Source organism: Eretmochelys imbricata, chromosome 5 (genome assembly GCF_965152235.1).
Source record: "Eretmochelys imbricata isolate rEreImb1 chromosome 5, rEreImb1.hap1, whole genome shotgun sequence".
Taxonomy (NCBI): domain Eukaryota; kingdom Metazoa; phylum Chordata; order Testudines; family Cheloniidae; genus Eretmochelys; species Eretmochelys imbricata.
Window position 1 is genome coordinate 6,371,220 of NC_135576.1, and position 17,950 is coordinate 6,389,169.

Below are 17,950 nucleotides of genomic sequence, written 5' to 3' on the forward strand. Positions count from 1 at the left end.
GGGGTCTACACTGAGATGTAAGGCCAGGGTTAGCAGAGCTTGAGTTAGCAGACCCAGGTTTGATAACCTAGGGCTTGAGCATCTACACTCATTTGTAACCCCGGCTTAGGAATTGCTGAACCCTGGCTCCCAACTGGGGTCTCCAGCATGTACACTGCATTATGTGGGCCCAACTCCAACCATCCATATAGCAGACTTCCTCGCGCCCTCCCAAAATGTGGCCACTTTAGCACTTTGTTCGTGGTGCAGAGTAGGAAAGCTTCTTGACTGCCCACCAAACTTGACTGTCCAGAGGACAATGAAAGTCGGCCCGTGGGATTCTTCTGGTGGACTCCCAGAGCACAAGTCCAGTGCAAAGTCCAGAGCACAAGTTACTGCAAGGCAATAGGGCTGGAACCCTGGGTCCCAGCTTGCCTCAGGCTCAGGCCCCAGGTGAGCACGATTTATGTGCAGACAGAATGGGGGTTAGGCTTGAGGCTGAGTTCAAATCCTGGGCTTACATTGCAGGAAGTGCATCCAATGCATGGTCGTCTTAGACTATGTGTCTGCACATGTTTTTGCCCAACCCTCCTACCATCCACACACAGCCTTAAAGCACATGCTAGTTTGTGCTTTGAACCCACACTCAACTACAAGGCTGAAGGTAGGGTTAAAGCCTGAGCTGTGCTTTAGCTTGGGCTGGAACCATCCCACTTTGCAGTGACGACATAGGCAAGATCACCCGAGTGCTGATTGTCCCCCACTGCCTTCCCACAATTCCCCCTGAGGGAACAGATACCTTCTCCTGTAATTGACAGAATTGCCTGGGAAATAATCCTAGAGTGTTTCAGCATAAAGCACCGAGGGCGAGTACAGAGGACACAGTTGTGGGGCTATGCGTAGCTGTGGGGATGCTCACACTTAAGTTAACCTGAGTGCTCAGCTGCAGATTTTGATCACCCAGGCTACGTACCCTTAATTTATACATGCCTGAGTTTAATCTATATGTAAAATGGGTAAGTACTGTGTTGTCATAACATTCACCTCCCCTTCCAAATATGGTTTAGTCCATGCCTTGAGTGCTAGGTGAAACCTCCCAGTAATAACAAAGTCTTGTGACCACCAGAAGATCTCAAGGTGCCAGTTACAACCCTCTCTCCCCTTCTGTGTGCTGGATAAATATTTGGAGTACAGCTAGCTGGAAACATTCCAGAGAAACATTTTTTTTCTCGGAATTTGCTAATGAATCCAAATAGAAACATTTTGCAGAGATGGTTCAGTTCTGACAACATTCCTTCAGACACCAGGCAAAGCTCGGATACAACCTGCCATCTTGCCCTGCAGGCTGCTGGGGGGGCATAGGCTTTCATGGTCCATGGCACCAGGGCAGCCCGTCTATGCAGGCTTCCCTGCGTTGGGGACCCCAGACCTTCCAGGGTCTGTGGATCCAGGGCAGCTGGCCAGGGACCCTACGTCTCCATCCCCTTTCACAGAGAATTTTGAAATTTGTAGTTTTCGTTCCTAGTTGAAAAAAAAACAGATTTCGAGCTATCTAAATCCTCAGCTCTATGGAATTATCTTTCTCTGCCCGCTCTAATCTGGAGCCTCCTTTTATAAAGGTACTAAGGCACAGAGAGGCTCATGATGGCCGGCTCTCACAGAGATGACAAATGCCGGCAGCCCCTATGGAATTTACTCCTCATTTCTGACAATCAGACTGGACATTAATTGTCCAGTACCAAATAGCCACTCAGTGGCAGAGCTAGGAACAGAAGCAGCCTTCCTGACTCCTAGATCCCTTGGTCTGTCTCCAGCATCCATGGAAAGCTCACCTAGCCTATAAGCCACATTCTCGTCATCAGGGCCAAGGCAATCATCTTAGGAAACTTAATTTTAAATTACTTTTAACCTTTTAAGATTAAATATTAAAAAATGGCAACATGTTTTATTTAAAGGGTTTGCAACAACAGGCCCCTAAATGCAGCTCTGGTCCCTCCCATACAAAGCTTTTAGAGGTCGTAATTTTCCTCTACCTTTAGGAGACTTGTCAGCATGGGCATTATCAAACCGTGAAACTGTGGGTTTCTCACAGGGATCACATGGAGAATTCCCCCTGGCCCATGGAAAGTTTCCTTATTGATTTCTGTAGGCTTTGGATTGGGCTCCTGGAACGTTACTGACAGGTAAGGAAGATGCAGGAGTCTAATGCTTTCGCCTTACTGCTGGCACCTGGGCATAGGTGCAGCCCCAGTCATTCTGTACAGACCTGCCAGCCAGGGAGTGGGGTCACGGAGAGGGGCGATGCCCTGTATCTCCACACCAGTAAAGAGACCTGCAGGGAGGCAACACTCCAGCAGCTTGGGGCTCTGGGAACCATACAACCAGCTTAATTCTGTACCTTATTCCTTGCCCAGACCCCTGGGAAAAGACGATGAGGTGGAAGATCGGTAGTGTAATGATGCCCCTGGCTGAATCCTAATCTGTGGGGCTGAACCTCGGACCGGTGGATCTGAAAGCTTCTACTGCTTGAGCTAAAGGACCCAGCTTCCTTAGCTCAAAAGCTATAGCAGATTCATGAAGCTCTCAGCACAGACTAGGCACTAGAGGGAGACAGAGCCATGCTATGTTAATGTGTATTGCAGCCAGTTTGTATCTCAATTTACCTATAAGTGAAATGAAACAGGAGTTAGGATTTAAGATGGGCCCAAGCCACACAGTTCAGATCCAGATCCAAAGTTTCCCAGAGTTTAGTTGTGTTTGGATCTTGGGTTTTGACTGGGGTTCATATCTCTAGTTAAAATTCAAAGTGAAGGGGATGTCTGAATTAATTCTCTGTGTCCTAACATAGGAGTGTGTGCAGGGATTTGTTTTATCACTCACCACACACATGCCCATTAACACATGTTCCACATTTTACAGGGGCTAGTCCCAGGGCATCCAGCATCCTTTCAATGGCAGGGTTCAGCTGTGGTAATGGAACAGCTCTGTTCATTGTGACAGGTTTCAGAGTAGCAGCCGCATTAGTCTGTATCCGCAAAAAAAAAAAAAAAAGGAGGACTTGTGGCACCTTAGAGACTAACACATTTATTTGAGCATCCAATGAAGTGAGCTGTAGCTCATGAAAGCTTATGCTCAGATAAGTTTGTTAGTCTCTAAGATGCCACAAGTCCTCATTTTCTTTTTTCTGTTCATTGTGGCATTTCCCCTTCCCTTTCTGTGTAGACACACTTCTCTTTTCTGTAGCACTATCTTCTCCTTTATAACCAAACTTAAGCTGAAGTTAGCATGGTACAAGGTGTTGGACTGACAGCACTGGAAATGATAGGCCAAATTCAGAGATGTTGCACACAGAAGTGTAAGTTAGACACCCTTGCAATCAAACTCCCTTGCTGTCAGACTCACATAGCTCTTACACCCATTCTGCCGATGTGCAAGGTCATCTAAGCTGATGTCACTTACACACTGAGGATCTGGAAGATGGTGTCAGAAAAGGAAAAAGGCTACTGTTTACAGCTGATCTCAAAAGGCCAGATTGCTGGTGGAGGTTACGTTAGCTCTGCTTAAGCCTCTAGAGCTACATTGATGTACAGCGGCTGAGGATCTGGCCCAGTAAATGCAAGAGAAAGGTGCACTGTGCAAACAGATGTTAGGAGTAACTTTTGCTGGCAGCTCAGGGCAAGAGCCTTATCCCTGGACAGGAGACTGAGGAAAGGAGATTGCCTCGATATTAATTTGATCATTTCCATATCTCTACGGGAAAAGTCCTGCTCAGATACAATCATCTCTTTGCAAGATGACCCTGGCCAAGATGACACAAGGTGACCACAGCAGATAACCTTCCATAAACCTGGAGACATAAAGCAAGCCAATGACCTACTTTACGACCATAAATATAAATTTAACGAAGGCAGCACTAATTCGTTAGGCAGAAGTCAAGAAACAACTCCCAAGTCCTTCAAAGAAAGTAGATCCATTAATGTCACTTTCTGAATCCTTTGCCCAATGCCAAAAAAACCCCAAGGATGACTTCCCAAAGTCAGCACGAAATCCCAGCGCTTTCAAATAAATGCAAGGAAGCTTTCATGTCACTGTAACGTGTATCTGCTTTTTAAAGGGACACCCAGCTGCTTTTAGGCCCAATATTTAGCTTCCCTAGGAACATATGGGGATGATGGTTACAGAATCTAATATGTTTTCTTAAAAAGAAATTCAGTGAAAATAGTGCTTTGAAAAACATGTAATAAATATCCCATTCCTCCCCGGGCATCAGTAACTCAAACACAACAGCTGCAAGTTAGCCAGTGTCTGGGTAACCAAAAGGTGAAACTGACTACGTACAAAAAGGGCTGGATTCTGCTCTCTTATATTTCAGGGTAAATCAGTAGGAGCTGAACTGAAGTCAATAGAGTTACACTGGTGTAGATGAGATGATTAAGATTAGGGCCTGATCCAGCTCCCATTGAAGTAAATAGGAGGCTCTCCATTTTCTTCAGTGGGATTTGGATTGGGCCCTGAGGTCCAATGTATCCAGAGTATTGTAGTTTCACTGTCCCAGGTCAGGTTTAAACACATGCAGTGTACAGGCTGCCAAGCAACTGTTATTGCTGAAATCCATTCAGTTTGATTTAAGTGAGTTCTTTGCTCCTGTGAGGTGTGGAGCAGAACGCAGCAAAGAACTGATTTTTCGGTTCAGGGACTGAATTGAAATATCTGAAAAAAAATTGGGTTTAGTTCAAAATGAAACTGAGTTTTTTTTGTTTCTCCCCAAAATGAAAAAAAAAATTGTTTTGAGTGGAATGAAGCATTTTATTTCACCCCAAATGATTTCCCCCCCCCATTTGTTTCATTTTGGGATTTTGGGGGCTTTTTCCCCACTTTTTGGGGGGGTTGTTATAAATTAGCGACATATCTATATGAAATGCCATTGCCAAACGAAAAGTCAAAACTGTTTCATTTCAATCGGGCTAAAACGAATCATTTTGACTTAAAAAAAAAATCCTGTTCTGTTTTTGTCTGAAACTATTTGCTGAATTCGACCCGAATTGATGAATAGTTTTGTTGCCCCGAAAAATTCATTTTTCAATTAATTTACTAGTTATCAAAAAAATTCCCCCAGCTGTATTGCTGAGCACCCTCAGGTCGCCCTATCAGAGCCAGTGATTTCCCTTCCGTGGAATGATCTAGGGCAACTTTCTCTCATCTTGCCATTCTCTGCCTCAACATGGTCAATAACAGCCACGCACAAGGAATTCATTTCATTCAATCTGTTTTTCTGTGCTTCGCACGATCATTCCTTATCTATACGATGAGGGGCTCTTGCCTCAGGGTGCGGCTTCGGGACCTTTTGCGCAGCCTTGTAGAAACTTGTCCAAGAAATCCGCGAGCGGTGCTAAGACCGTGTCACCTCTCACAGGGTTCCAGAGGGGTGGATATTGAAAGTGTGTATTTGGAGTTGAGTATGGTGAAGTCGGGTGATAAAAGCAGGCCATGCTGTTACCCGCTTTTCAGTTTAGAAGGAAATAAAATAATCACAAAAAGAAAACCCTCTGCAAGGTCAGGATCAAAATAAATAAATAAATAAACGAGTGGGAGGACTCTAGTCACCTTCTCCTTAAATCCAATTTAAATCACTCTCTACAGCCCTAATCTATATCCATAATTATATCATTTCGTACAACAAGCTTGCGAGAGGTCTTAAGAAATTTATGTAGATTAAAATTCATGGGTGCCATAGTACGGATTCCATATTATTAAGATTGATTAGGACAGCTGATGCTGTGATTAAAGAAGCCAGCGTTTACTGTTGTAATTAATTAGGTATTCAGACACAACAATAACTGCAATAACAGAAAGAATGTGCTGATCCGGCAGAAAACAGCGACCGATCCTGTGCTTTCTGGTCTCGTTTCGCCTTACAGGGGCAGGATGCTGTGCTGTCAAAGGCATGCTATTCCATCCTCCATGCCCTCCACACTGAGAAACTCCTCACAAGACCCAGGGAACCTGTTCTTTTGGCCTCTCTCCTGCAGGGCTGAGAATCCCTGTCCCTGTCCACATGGCAAGTTCAGAGTATGTTCATGTATGTTCAGAGTAGAAAAACGAAGGGGTAAGAGGCCCCACCTGCTTTAAATTAATATAACTTGCCTCTGGGAATTCTTATCTTTACTCGCTGTGTGTCTTATGGCAAAGCCTATGTGCCCCAACGCAGACCAAGGCCCTGCTGTGCAAGGTGTTATTCAAACTCATTGTGAGCCACAAAGAGCTTCCACGCTAAATAGACACAGGGAAAACAGAGGCATGGACAGTTGAAGTGACGTGTCCAAGGTCACGCAGCAGGTCAATAGCAAAGCCAGGGATAAAGCGCAAGTCTCCTGATATATTATTATTTATTTAAAATACACAGATATTGTGGTAGCTCCCAGAGGCTAGATAGTTTGAGTCCCTGTTGTGCTAGGTACAAACAGAAAGCAAACGACAGTCTCAGCTGTACGGGGTATGTCTACACAGCCCACGGCAGGAGCCTCTGACCGGGGCTAGACAGATTTGGGTAGGTGGGGCTTGTGCTTCAATGCTAAAAATGACATTGTGGCTCGGGCTGGTGCCTGGGTTCTGAAGGGCTAAGGGGAAAGGGGTGTGCTTCAGAGCCACAAATCCAGCCTGAGACACAACTTAAAAGCACTCTCCACACAGCTGGTTTTAGCATGAGCCCCGCGAGTCGACCTGGGCTCGGAGACCCACTGCGGCGGGCGGCTACTGGCCATGTGGACATCCCTAAGGAGTCTAAAAGACGCCTTGACCGGCGGATGAGAGACACAAGCGGGCCTGGGCACAGGGCGGGAGAGACAGGATAAGAGACATCCCAGGATGGGGGCAGATCTGAACCAATCAGGAGCAGTGAGCCCAGCTTGCCACCCGGCTAACCATTATTAGGCTACAGTTTCCTGTAGAGGAGAGGGCTGGTGAGGGACTGGAAGGAGGACAAGGTGAGGGCTCTTTCCAGATTCTGGCTGGGAGCTTTTCCCAAGTGTAAGAGGTGGGGTAGGAGAGAATGCCAGAGAGCCCAGTGGAGAAGTAGAGAATCAAGCAAGCCAGGCTCACACCCTGGGCAGAGCACAGCGGGGAATCAACCTTGCAATGAGATATGAGGGTGGATATGTGTGGCTGTAGCCAAGATAGAAGATGCTCTTGGGTGAAAATTTTGGCAGTGTGAGCAGATTTTGGCTGCATTCTCCTGGGAAAGATCTAAAAGTGACCTCTTATCAACTGTGTGGGTGAAGGAACTGCCAAGGGTACTAGCTTTGTCATCCTTTCCCTGCATGGTGATCCTGCCAGGTTCACAACACTCCCCCAGAGAAATCCTGCTGAAGTCACACTGAATCTCCATGCTTTTTTCCCCAGGCCACAGGGTGTCCTGTGTAGCTGGTGATCATAGTGCCTGTGTGTTTAATCCCACCAGGCTTGCCCAGGAGGCTTTTTATGTTGATTTCATTCTGCCATGTGGCTTTCATGCATTCATAGACTGACAGATTCCGAGGCCAGAAGGGATCACTGTGATCATCTAGTCTGGCCTCCTATATAACACAGGCCCTAGAACTTCCCCAAAATATTTCCCAGACCAGATCTTTTAGAAAAAACATCCAATCCTGTTTTAAAATGTGTCAGTCATGGAGAATCCACCATGAACTTTGGTAAATTGTTCCAAGGTTAATTACCCTCTCTGTCAAAAATGTAGGCCTTATTTCCAGCCTAAATCTCTCTGTTTTTTACTTCCAGCCAATTGGTTTGACACCACTGTGCTCACCCCCTAATAAAAGACTGGCAGCCTGTCTACCTTCCACCTTATCAGTGGCAATCTATCCTCATCAGAGCCACTTGCTCTAGACTGGGAACTGGACCACATTGCTGTAAACCACATCCTGGCTAGTGATGTGTGCTACAAGGGATGTAACATCCGGCCAGCTCAGGAGTGTGAAACCATATCGCCTTCTAGTGGCTGGAGTCCCACAGAGGATGTGGGAGGAGATTTTCAAAAACGCCTTGGGAATTTAGGAACAGAAATCCCACCAAACGGTGGTTTTGAAAATATGCCCCCATAACCACTAATGCTACCAAAGATAATGAGGGGACCCTAGGCACCCATGTATTCACACACCTTACACACTAGTGTAATAATATTTGTACACAATGCATCTTGTGAGGTAGCATCTGAAAACTAACAACACACCATAATATAATCGTGAAATATATGTAACAAGGTTACATGTGAAGTTATAAATGCTCTCTGTGTTATGTTACTAGAACATGTTTAAGACCAGACAGCCTAGCCCAGGTAAAGGGGATAAACAGGTTTGTTCTAGACAAAGGAATGGGGGTTTCCTTCAATTTACATATTAGCAGTAAACAAAGCCATCAAGCTAAACCAGAGGGGGCTATCCTGAGACTGCACTCGAAAGACAAAGAATTAACATGGCTCCTGTACCCCACAGAGAGTCAGGAGGCCTTCCTGACTTTTAGGGCAAAGATAATTCCTTTGGGAATATAAGGGCCAGAGAGAGATGCCATCTTTTTCCTACACCTTAAGAAGACAAAGAAACCAAGTGATTTGATCACTGTGATGAGTCCTGGCCAGTAAAAAGCCAGAAAGGAGACTGTGGATGAGAGAAACCATCTTGAACAAAGACTCTATCTTGCTAGATTACGTTTTAGACTTTTAGGGGGGTGTTTTCATTTGTTTGTAACCGCCTCTACCTTTATCCCTTTTACTTGGTATCACTTAATCCACGCTCTTTTGTTAATAAACTTGTTCTGCTGTCATGAGAAATCATCAGTGCTGGGTAAGTTCAGTAACCTGTGTGTGGTTCCAGGAAGCTGACAGGTTGGAATGTTTTGCTGACTCTGGAGAGGCACCAACTTTCCCTGCAAGGGCCCAGTGAGAGGGCCTGGTCCCTGCAGTAGGATGATTTTGGGGTGGATTCAGAGCTGGAAGGGTACCAGGAGCAGCCTGCCAGGAGTAACCAAGTTGGGAAAGACAGGGTGAGGCTTGTGAGTTTCTGGCAGACGGTTGGGGTCAGAGCTCTGGACCAAAGCTGCACGGCTACAAGACACCCAGGGTTACAAGGCAGGTGGTGACTGAAACCCTTACAGGCCTGGGTGAACCCCCAAACCTCACACATGATTCTTCTTTGCCTCAGATGGGGGAAACATGGGTTTCCAAAAGCTCCTGATTTCTGTCATCCATTCAACTGTAGCATAAACCATATCAATGACATCTGCCTGGTTCAGTAGCAATGTATGAGGAGAGGCTGAGGGAACTGGGATTATTTAGTCTGCAAAAGAGAAGAATGAGGGGGGATTTGATAGCTGCTTTCAACTACCTGAGAGGTAGTTCCAGAAAGGATGGTTCTAGACTATTCTCAGTGGTGGAAGAGGACAGGACAAGGAGTAATGGTCTCAAGTTGCAGTGTGGGAAGTTTAGGTTGGATATTAGGGAAAACTTTTTCACCAAGAGGGTGGTGAAGCACTGGAATGGGTTACCTAGGGAGGTGGTGGAATCTCCTTCCTTAGAGGTTTTTAAGGCCTGGCTTGACAAAGCCCTGGCTGGCATGATTTAGTTGGGGTTGGTCCTGCTTTGAGCAGGGGTTGGACTAGATGACCTCCTGAGATCCCTTCCAACCCTGATCTTCTATGATTCTATGAATGTATCAGAATGGCTGCTTTAGGAAGCCAGTAGGTTTGAAGGGCTTATTTGAAAAATTCATGGGTCTATAACTTGCCCTCTCCCCTACGTATTGTCCTTGAGTATAAACGCCATCCAGCACAAAAAGGGGACAAGCAGCAACTTGGTCACAAAGATGTAGGGCAAGGGGCCTGTGATAAAATTTTCAAAAGCACCGATGTGAGTCAGGAGCCTCAGTTCCATTTTCCAAAGTGACACCGTATTTGTGCATGAGACCTAGTGAAAGAATGTGACCTGTGTGGTTTTACTGTATACAGCAGAGTCATTAGTAACAGAGGAAAGGGATTAATGGTCACTACCTGAGGCCAACTTCTGCTGTCCGTTACGCACTATAAATACAGAGTAATTCCACGAGGGTCACAGGCTGTTAGTGGTGCAACGGAGAACAGAATCTAGCCCATAAAGAGGTCATTATCTTTCTTATTACATTTCTTACGCTCCTGTAAATGAAGCACTGAGCCCTCAGCTCTCATCTCAGCTGGTACGAGGCCTCGCCGGCCGACTGCAGTCCCTGTCACTCCTGTTAACCCGGAGCCGGTGAGCACTCTTTGCGGTTGCTGTGACGTTGCTCACAATCTCGTGGCACAAAGGATTAGGCTTTTGCTCCTGCTATATGTTCTGACACACTGCCATGTTCAATGGCGCCCTGAACTGAGACACTGAAAGGCCAAAGGGCCTGCAGATAAACTAGTGCAATTCTCCAAATGGCCTGAGATTAGCGTAAAGGGAAGGAAAATATTTGTTCCCTGGACAGAATCCCTAACTGTGAGAGAACCTCAGAACAGTGAATTCTGGCCAGGCTTGGCGGGTGTGAGAGGAGGGCAAGCTTGCCTGAGGCTGACTGATCTGCAGTGATATTGCATGGGATCCGTTGGTAGGTCACAACAGCACAGTGCAGTGAAGCTGTAGGAACGGAGGCTGAGAACACACCCTTGACAAGCTGTGATAGCTGCACTCATGTTGCCTAATTTCCAAACCCTCTCAAACACGGTGGGTTCAAAAGTTCAACGTGAACTTGAATGATATTGGGTTCACGTCCTCTGCTGCCCGGCAGGAGAGAATGGTAAAAAGGAGCCAGGGAGGAGAGAGAAAAAAGAAAGAGGATTTCTTTTCAGATGTGTCTGCTGCACCTACTGTGACTGCACTCTTTGGGTTTTGTTTTGAAGCTTTTATTTAAGAAAAATGAACAGAGAAAAAAAATCCAAGGAAAAATAAAGGGAAGGCAATTATATGATGTCATCCTGCCTTTATGTTTCAAAGATTGAAGATTTTTGGTGGAATGCTAGAGTAGTTAGGTGTGACAGACAGACAGACAGACAGACAGATAGATAGATAGGCTTCATGATTAATGGAATTTACATTGATTCTGACACTCCAGACCATATGTATCTAAAGACAGCGGTTGTTCTATGTTTTGCTATTTTCATGCAAGGAAGGCAGTGGGTCAAATTCTGCCAAACTTTACAATGGTATAAACCCACAGTGGAATTGTTCAGCATTTACGGAAGAGTAACGGAGAGATGAATTGGGTCACAAGGTGCTATATATGCTGCTAAATAAATAAATAATAATAAATGTTCCTGGACATTTTTGTGCCAGATGTATACTGTAAACCAGAGGCTGGTGAAAGCTGGGTGGGGAGATGTGGTTTGGGGCTGTGAACATATATATTATGGGAGATCTGTGTTTTTTTCCTGTGCAATCTATGGGTGTAGACATGGTTACATACCCTGTTTTCAAATTTAATTACAATTGTTGTATATAGAACCATTGAACCACAGGAGTATAAGGCAGTGCCAATATTAGATATTTCAGAGGAGGGTGCAAGATATCTCATAATGGACAATGATAGATTAAGCTGCTGAACATTAAAAGTTTCTTCCTAACCCTAGGCGGTTGGCTTCTATCATAAAGCATGAGGGTTTGTGTCCTTCATACGTTTTTATCCAGTCGAATATAACTGTAGATGTTCTCATTATCCATATAAGTGTCTAATCCTCTTTTGAGTCCTACTAAGCTCTTGGCCTCAATAATACCTCGTGGCAATGGCTAAAGTTTTGGCATTTGCACAGAGCCTGAGACAGGTACAGAGAGGAAGTTGGAACTGATACACACAATAAAATAAATCAATCCTATTTTGGGAATGCTTGGATCCAGGCTTGTCCTCTGGGCTCATCTCAAATTGGGACAAGCAGCACTGAACCAGTAGGCTAGAATCTGACCCACTGAGATCTCTGGAGAAACGTCTGATTAACTTCAATGAGAGCAGAGTTAGGCAAAGGCTGATTGGTAACATGCTGCATTTTCCATAGCAAAGAGGTCCACAGAGCACAGACAGTGTTCCAAGTTTTTTCAAATCATATTGTTTGCACGTCGCTCCTCACTAGCTGGGATTGGCCAGCCTGGGAGCGATTTGGGTTTCTGCAATATCTCTGGCTGAAAATATTTTATATAGGGCTGGTGGGAAAACAAGAAGTCAGTTTTGTGAAAAATGTGCAGGTTTTGAAATGTGATTTCTTTCCCCATTTGAATGAATCAAGACCTTTTGAAATATTTTAGTAAACAAACAAACCAACAAACAAAAATAAACCCCCCAACTCTCTCTCACTTGCTCTCTGTTTCCTGATTTGACCAGAAATTCCATCCTGGAGCTGAGAAATGCTTCCCAATGAAAGTTTCATGGACACTGATATGTTTCTGTGAAACATTTTGGTTTTGACAAATGGGCATTTTCTGACACAAAATGTTTTATCGAATAATTCCTGACCAGATCTAGCTTTAAGCTTCAGATTTTATGAAACTTGATTGAGTTCTAGAAAACTATTTCCCCTTAATATAAGCCCTGGGTTTTCCCAGGTAAAATAAATTGAAAATCTATTTCTCTAAGTAGCCAGAGGCCTGGGCTAGGCAAACAGTAAAGATTTTGATTTGAAAGGAATTCTCTTCCTGCCAGGGCTATCAGGGAATAAAACAATATTAATAAAAACCCCGCCATGAAGCAGTTCTGCAAGGCTTTATCACAAGGGCCTGATCTTGAAAATCTTTCTTGTTAGTCTAGTTGGACTAGCATGGGGAATGGTGGTAGGATTGGACCCCTTAGTATAACAACTCAATGGGCCTAATCAACTCATTAGTCAAATAATTCAAGTTAAACGAAGGTGAATTTCACCAAGTAGTACCAGGAATCGTAACTAAAAGTGAGTAGCATTCACTGCCTCAGATCTTAGGTGTTTGTGCAAACATTCTCTTTGCCTGGATTCACATGCCTTGAGCTTCAGTTTGAGGGTTTGAATAAGCCCCCAAACTTACACAAAATTGGACAGATGCCTCCAACTTTTACCCAGTCTTATGTCAAAACCATAACCGAGCTTGAAAACCCTCAGAACCTTTCCTGGGGCTTGAGCTGAGACTGGAGTTGGGAATGAGATCTGGAGGCAGCCAGATTCATGCATGTGCATACAGAAAGGTTTCCACTGCTCCAAACATGACAGTGACGGGACTATACATACACAGACTAGCTAAAGTGAGCAGTTAGATAGCTAGATCATTTGACCAAACTATTGCAAAATGACATTTTGTTTTGAAATTTAGCTAGATTGAAGAAAGCCAAAAAACAACAACAACAAGGGTATGTGTGTGATAGAAAAACCATAAAAAGGAAGAAAACGAAGCCCCAAACGTTTTCATTTGACCCCAAATAAAAACATTTTTTGGATTTTTCAGTTCAGCCACCAAACGGAAATAACTGATTATCTACTCAGCTCTGCTTCTATCACCTAAGACTTCCCGTCCCCACAGCACATCAGTAAAGTTCCCTGCGAGGCTGAGCTCACCTACTCCAAGGGAATGGCTGAAATGGAAGGAGTGCTTTTTGTGTCGCATGAGGCAAACTCATTGGCTGAAGTACTGACTCAGTGTTCAACTTTCTAACGAGCTAGATTAATCGCTGCGTGCTCCAGAGTAAAACATTCCTACACCAGCTGGTGGTTAGTGTTAATTAGTAACATTTATTTAAATCATTTTTTTTATTGTGTATAAAACAGCAAGAAATGCCTTTTCATCAGCTTGAAGAGGGATGGATGGTTATGGTGAGATAACCGCACCACAGAGAAATCTAGGTGCATAGGTGGGCCTCGTGGGATGTTGCTGCATCCTTGGCTTGGTTGTACCAAATCAATTATATATATATATATACACACACACACATAATATAATATATCCCCCATTCACTGCTGACTGCCAAAACCTGAAAAAAACACCACCTCACAACTGACGCCCTTTGTGTCAGCCATAGCAAACAGGCTATATGTTGAATGCCTATGGAAACTGATCTAATCCCTCAACCCTAGAGGCAGTCTCTCCAGTGCAGGGTTGAGCCATATTTGTGGTGTGGAGCTGGACCTATTCTGTGGATACATAAAGGATTTCAGTCTCCAGGGCTGTTAAGTGAGTTGAGCAGGGATACGACCAGGGGGTCAGTGAACGGCACTGATCCACCACATGAAAGGCCTTGTGTAGGCCCCGGCTACAGCACATGGGTTGCAACACGAGATGGAGAAGGCAGGCTAGCTGAGTGCCAATCCCATCCCATCCCATCAAGACAGACTCCCACAGTGTCCTCCTTCTACAGTCACTCTTCTGCCCATAACTGAATTCAGGGAGGAGATCAGGAAGAGTCGGCCATAAGAGATGTAGCTGACGATCTTCAGCTGAGACAGGCTCAGCACAGCTCATACAAGATCAGCCAGGAACAAGCCCCCTTTTGGTACACCTGGGAGAACTGCCACACATGCACCATGTTGGTTTCAGCTTGACCTGGCCGCACATATGTGCAGGGTGGACATATGTGCATGGGGCCGGCTTACCAGGTAAGATCTCCTGACCTTAGTGTCCAGCTACAAGGTAGCTCCTATGGCAGAGAGAAACACACTGGAGCAGGATATCATTGCTCAGAAAGAGAGGACGTATCAGATAAAGTTATCAGCACTGGACCGTCTCAATAGGATGGAAACCAACTGGGTCTGAGAATCGGGATGGTTTGGCTTACCTGGGTAAGGGTGGATGCCATTAGCGAACACAGCTTCTGCGGCGGGCTGCCCATTAGCCTGCGGTGGGAGGCCAGTGAAACCATTCACCCCGATTGGGGATGGGATGCTAGGCACAGCCGGTGCAGTGATGCCAGGAGGTGTGCTCCCACCTACAGGAAGGAAGTAAACAGAGGGGAAAAAAACCAGCCTTAGGATGGTGAATTCCACAGGTGGTGACCACACACAGCAAACCCGGATACTACGGTGATGAACACCAGAGGGACGCCTATAGATAACAAAATGAATAAAGGTCAAAACCATCTCACAATGCAATGGACAGTTTGCACCATCACGGGCAAGACTGTGCAACAGTTGCTCACGTTGCGGAGAGCGTAACACGAGAGGTTTGCCCGAGCTTGTTTAACCCCAGGAGTGGGCTTTTCCTCCAGTGATCACAACCTTTAGACTAGATCCTCAGCTGGTGTCAACTGGCATAGTTCCAATGGTGCTAAGGTCTGGCCTAATTTATTGGCAAATCATCAAGGCTTTTGTTTTCAAACCATTGTTTGGCCTCAGAAGAGTACTCTGAGTCCCACCTGCATAGAGAATCTCATGTCATTTGGGTTTTAGTCTTGGAGATGTCAACCTTCTGATCTTATTGAATCCAACGACTGGCCTACGGGCAAGGCTGTCACATGACCTGCCTCTGAACTAGTAGGCTCTTCAGTTTGAGAATACACTGAGTAGATGGCTAGTCCAAGAAGGAAAAAAGAACAGCTACAGTTTGTAGCATTATAACAGCTACCCCTACAAGGACAGCCTTTCACTGGTGCAGTTTCACCCAACCCTGTCATGCACCTTGCCGTTCTGGCTATACTGAGAGAGGCAGACAGAGCAATGGCTAAATTCAGGGGTGAGTCGAGCGTGCTGCCTACATTAGAGAAATAGGTGTACCAGTGATGAGCCCAGTGTGGGTATGCGGCACCTATGTAAGACAAGGTCAACACTGCTAAGATTTAATCTCATAATTTAACAGAATAAGACGAAGTCATCTCTTCTTGACTTCAGTGCATCTGTGTATTTGCACCAGATTAAGTTTTGCTAATGGAGACAGGACCTAAGGAAGTCCAGGAGTAGTCTAAATTTAAGCAGCCTCCCAACATGTAAATTACTCCAGCACACACCTTCCAGACTCAGCGAGACTCACACCCATTTAATGTGACCAGGTGCATTCTTCTTTTACCTCTGAAGAAGAGCTGTGTGTGGCTTGAACGCTTGTCTCGCTCACCAACAGGAACTGGTCCAATAAAACATATTAACTCATCCACCTTGTCTCTCTAATATCCTGGGACTGACATGGATTCTGCTGTACTGCATACCCACTTAATGTGTCATTCACCCCTCCCTTTGTATAGACTCCAAGGCCAGACGGGACTATTAGATGATCACATCTGACCTCCTGTATAGCACATGCCATAGAACTTCCCCAAACTAATTCCTTTTGAACTAGAGCATACACTTTTATTAAATATATTATATTTGAATTAGGCCATTGACTCTAATGGCATGTAAGAGGCTTTAACTCATGCACTACATGTAATTTGCACCAGTGTAGACATTCTTACACAGCAGTAGGTGGGAATAAGTAACAGAGTGTAATTGAGTCTAGTTCCCTCTGCCTCACACATCATGTCTGAATTTATTATCATGATATTTTATTAAGGCAACGCTTAGAGGTTCCATCTGAGACCAGGGCCCAGTGGTGCTAGTCACTGCATAGACACAAAGTAAGAAGATCCGAAGATTTTACAAAAGAAATAGACAAAGGGTGAGAGGGGAAACTGAGGCACAGAGCGACGACATGACTTGCCCACGGTCATGCAGCAGAGACAGGAACAGCACTCAGCTCTCCAGAGCTGCAATCCAGTGCCGTAATCAGTAGAGAACCTCGCCTCTGGGAAGCTGATCTCCAATAGCAACACCCAGCAAAGTGATAACCATTCACCCAGCTGCAATACTCTGACGGAGGCTCCTTGCATGTTTTCAGGGGGCCTTACGTACAATCCCACCACCAAAGTGACATGAAAGTTGGGGTTGATTCCCTGCTTCTGACAAAGACACCCTCTACCGCATCCCTGCCAGAGGTGACTCACTAAAAATATTTCTGAAGAGCAATTTTCTTTTTGCTTTTGGAAGGGATCAGCTTGTCCAGGTGGCAGGTATTTTCAAAATATTTCCCAGGGGCAAGAGTGATTGGTTAATCGGTCAGCTGGCTGGCTAGCAGTGATTTCTGCAGAGGAAGAGTCTTCCTGGATTCCAACTGCAGACTCCTACAAGCAAGTGGAGGGAAGATGTTGTTTTTCAGAAGGGACCATTATGATCATCTAGTCCGACCTCCTGCACAACGCAGGCCACAGAATCTCACCCACCCACTCCTGCGTTAAACCTCTCACCTATGTCTGAGCTACTGAAGTCCTCAAATCATGGTTTAAAGACGTCAAGGGGCAGAGAATCCTCCAGCAAGTGACCTGTGCCCCATGCTACAGAGGAAGGTGAAAAACCTCCAGGGCCTCTTCCAATCTGCCCTGGAGGAAAATTCCTTCCCGACCCCAAATATGGTGATAAGCTAAACCCTGAGCATATGGGCAAGATGTTGTTTTAGATTCCGCAGACTGTATAGATTTGGTGATCAAAGACTCTAACTGAGACTCAGGTGAACAAAACCTAAGCTTTTGGGAACTCTCTGTTTTTTCTCACTGTGTTTCTGTGGGTACTGATTTTAATTTGTTTCCTTTATTTGTTTTTATGTATAACTGTGAAAGTAATGTCTGTGGGTTATAAAATAGCCATGTCAAGCTGTAAAAATTAGCTTATTATTTATTTATCGTATGATTTTATAAAGTTATTTAATTAAATTCATTTCTTTAGTTCCTTTTGGGACTTGAATGTGGGGAGGTTGACCCTCTGCAATCCTTGCTGAAAATCTGTAGAGACTGAATTCTGGGTCTCCAGTGACTTTCTGTGGGAGTTGTTTTTTTTTTAAGGCACTGGAGATGGGAAAAGAAATGAACTCTAGCCCACGCAAAGGTTACACAAACACTCCGCTTTCACTATATCATAGCGGATGCTATTTCAGTGCCTTCCTGCTACCCAGAACAGACACGTTGCTGCTTCCCCTTTGCTTCAGATGTTGCTGGCCTGAAGAAAT

At 45.0% G+C, this 17,950-nt stretch overlaps 1 protein-coding gene across 31 annotated transcripts in view; it reads right to left on the reverse strand.

Moving 5' to 3' along the window:
• The window catches only part of CELF4 (CUGBP Elav-like family member 4), an 847,078-nt gene that overhangs the window by 49,919 nt on the left and 779,209 nt on the right, over window positions 1-17,950 (reverse strand). For all 31 annotated transcript variants that reach the window (XM_077818124.1, XM_077818110.1, XM_077818096.1 and 28 more), the window contains one exon: window positions 14,763-14,912. In XM_077818124.1, coding sequence (XP_077674250.1) covers window positions 14,763-14,912 — 150 coding nt within the window. The remainder of the gene's footprint in view (window positions 1-14,762; window positions 14,913-17,950) is intronic.